At 38.0% G+C, this 2,500-nt stretch overlaps 1 protein-coding gene across 1 annotated transcript in view; it reads right to left on the bottom strand.

The window, feature by feature from the left end:
* LOC125040014 (kinesin heavy chain-like) overlaps window positions 1–2,500 on the bottom strand; it is a 184,285-nt gene that overhangs the window by 61,548 nt on the left and 120,237 nt on the right. The window contains 1 exon segment of the mRNA XM_047634422.1: window positions 1,780–1,881. Within this exon segment, the coding sequence (XP_047490378.1) occupies window positions 1,780–1,881 (102 nt within the window).

Here is a 2,500-nt window from a genome sequence, read left to right as displayed (position 1 = left end):
TTTTCCCGCGAGGTCGTTTTCTTGCATCAAGACGATGCTCACCTTCACCTTCACCTCAAGGAGTTCAGCCTTCGGGAGATTGATGGAGAGGGTGAGGGGGGGGGGGGGAGACGGGGAGGTAGAGGGAGAGGGCAAAGGGGGAGGGAGACGGGGAGGTAGAGGGAGAGGGCAAAGGGGGAGGGAGATGGGGAGGTAGGGGGAAGGAGCAAGGGGAGAGAGAGAGAGAGAGAGAGAGAGAGAGAGAGAGAGAGAGAGAGAGAGAGAGAGAGAGAGAGAGAGAGAGAGAGAGAGAGAGAGAGTGGGGGGTGGGATGGAAGAAGAAGGAGAGGGCGAGGGAGATGGAGAGCTATACAAGAAAAGCAAAAGAGAAGACAAAGGAGAGAGAGGAAGAGAGAAATAAGCGGGAGGGGAATGGAATCGCAGAGACAAAAAGGGTCAAAAGAACTAGAAGGAGACGGCTAGAGGAGAAGACGAGAAAGGGAAGGAGTAAGAGAAGAAAAAGAAGGAGGGATGGTGGGGGAAAAATGTGTGTGAAAGGGGAGGAGAGAAGAAAAATACTTAGGAAATAAGTAAAAGTTTGAAAAAAAAGTTAGCCGGACTGTTATAATAGGGAGGAGGAAGAGGATAAGAAGAGAGAAGAAGAAGAAGAGAGAGAGAGAGAGAAAGAGAAAGAGAGAGAGAGAGAGAGAGAGAGAGAGAGAGAGAGAGAGAGAGAGAGAGGGAGAGAGATAAATAGAGAAAGAGAGAGAGAGAGAGAGAGAGAGAGAGAGAAATAAATAGAGAAAGAGAGAGTATTTACCTTGTTACTTGCACTTTTAAGAGTTAAAATAATACTTAATATGAAAATTTAACTTCCTATGTCATTAATCGATCAACTTTATTACTTCCAACAGGAGCAAAAAAGGTGAGGAAAAAATACTCTGCTAATTAGTGATTTATTAATATTTTTTTCCGAAATAGATAAATCAATAGATGGAAAAATAGATAAGTAGATTTGTAAGGGAATAGATAATAGCTAAAAAAGATAGATGAACAATTAGATAAAACAAATAAGCAAATAAATAAATGAACGAACATATAAATAAACATGTAAGTAAAGAAACAAGAAAGTAAAACCAAAAAAATAAAATGGATATACAGATAAACAAACAAAACAAACAGAGACAGACAACTAGATATCCAAACAAATAACAGAAAAACAAGCAAATACACCAATAAACAAATAAATCCAACAGTGGAATGAATACCAATTAAAGAAACAAAAACAAGACCAATCAAACCAAACAAACAAATCATATGAACAAACAAACAAACAAACAAGAACAACCAGATTAAACAAAACCGAACAAACAGAAAAACAAAAAACAAGAACACCCAAATAAAATCAATCCAAACAGACCAACTAATAACAAGACCAACCAGACCAAACAAAACAAAACAAAAAACAAAACAGGTAAACAAGACCAACAAGACAAAGAAACAAAAAATAAAAAAGATCAACCAGGCCAAACAAAATAAAACAAAAAACAAGACTAACTAGACAAAAACAAAAAAAAGACCAACCAGACAGAACAAAAAAAAAAAAACAAGTCCAACTAGACCAAACCAAACAAAAAAACAAGTCCAACTAGACCAAACCAAACAAAAAAACAAGACCAACCAGACCAAACCAAAATAAAACAAATAGACAAGACCAACCAAACCAAAACCAAACAAACCAACAACACCAACCAAACCAAACCAAACCAAACCAGCCAACAAGTGCCAACTGCCCCTCACCTTGCCACGTCGGATCGCCGAGCTTGCCCTCCATCGTGTGCGTCTTTCCAGAGGACGTCTGGCCGTAAGCGAAGATGGTTCCGTTGTAGCCGTTGAGGACATCTGTTAACGGGAGAGAGAGAGCTTCTGTTAATACTAATAATAAGAATAATACTTAATAAGAAAAATACAGAGGAGTTCTGTATATCTATATGTATAAACACATGCATACGCAAATATATACCGATATATATGTATGTATATATATATATATATATATATATATATATATATATATATATATATATATAAGTACATACACATGCATGCATATACATGTATACACATAAATACGAACAGACACACACTTACACGCACATACACAAACAAACACACACACACACACACACAAACACACACACACACACACATACACACACACACACACACAAACACACACACACACACACATACACACACACACACACACACACACACAAACACGAACATCCATCGCCCTTCTCACCCCAAAACTGTCAAGCACACGTTTGCATTGACACAGCCATTACACCTACTTATAAACTTTACACTTAAGAGACTCGTTGATTTGTGCAGATAAACACGTGGTGCCAATTCACTTAAACACTTAGACACACTTGAGTTTCGAGAATATTCGTGCTGACTTTGCAGTTCTTTTTACTCTTACGTAAAGTACATAACGAGGGAATACAATAGTGATTTT

This window comes from Penaeus chinensis, chromosome 28 (genome assembly GCF_019202785.1).
Source record: "Penaeus chinensis breed Huanghai No. 1 chromosome 28, ASM1920278v2, whole genome shotgun sequence".
Taxonomy (NCBI): Eukaryota; Metazoa; Arthropoda; class Malacostraca; order Decapoda; family Penaeidae; genus Penaeus; species Penaeus chinensis.
Note: the sequence above shows the minus strand (reverse complement) of the source record. Positions and strands in the feature narration are given on the sequence as shown.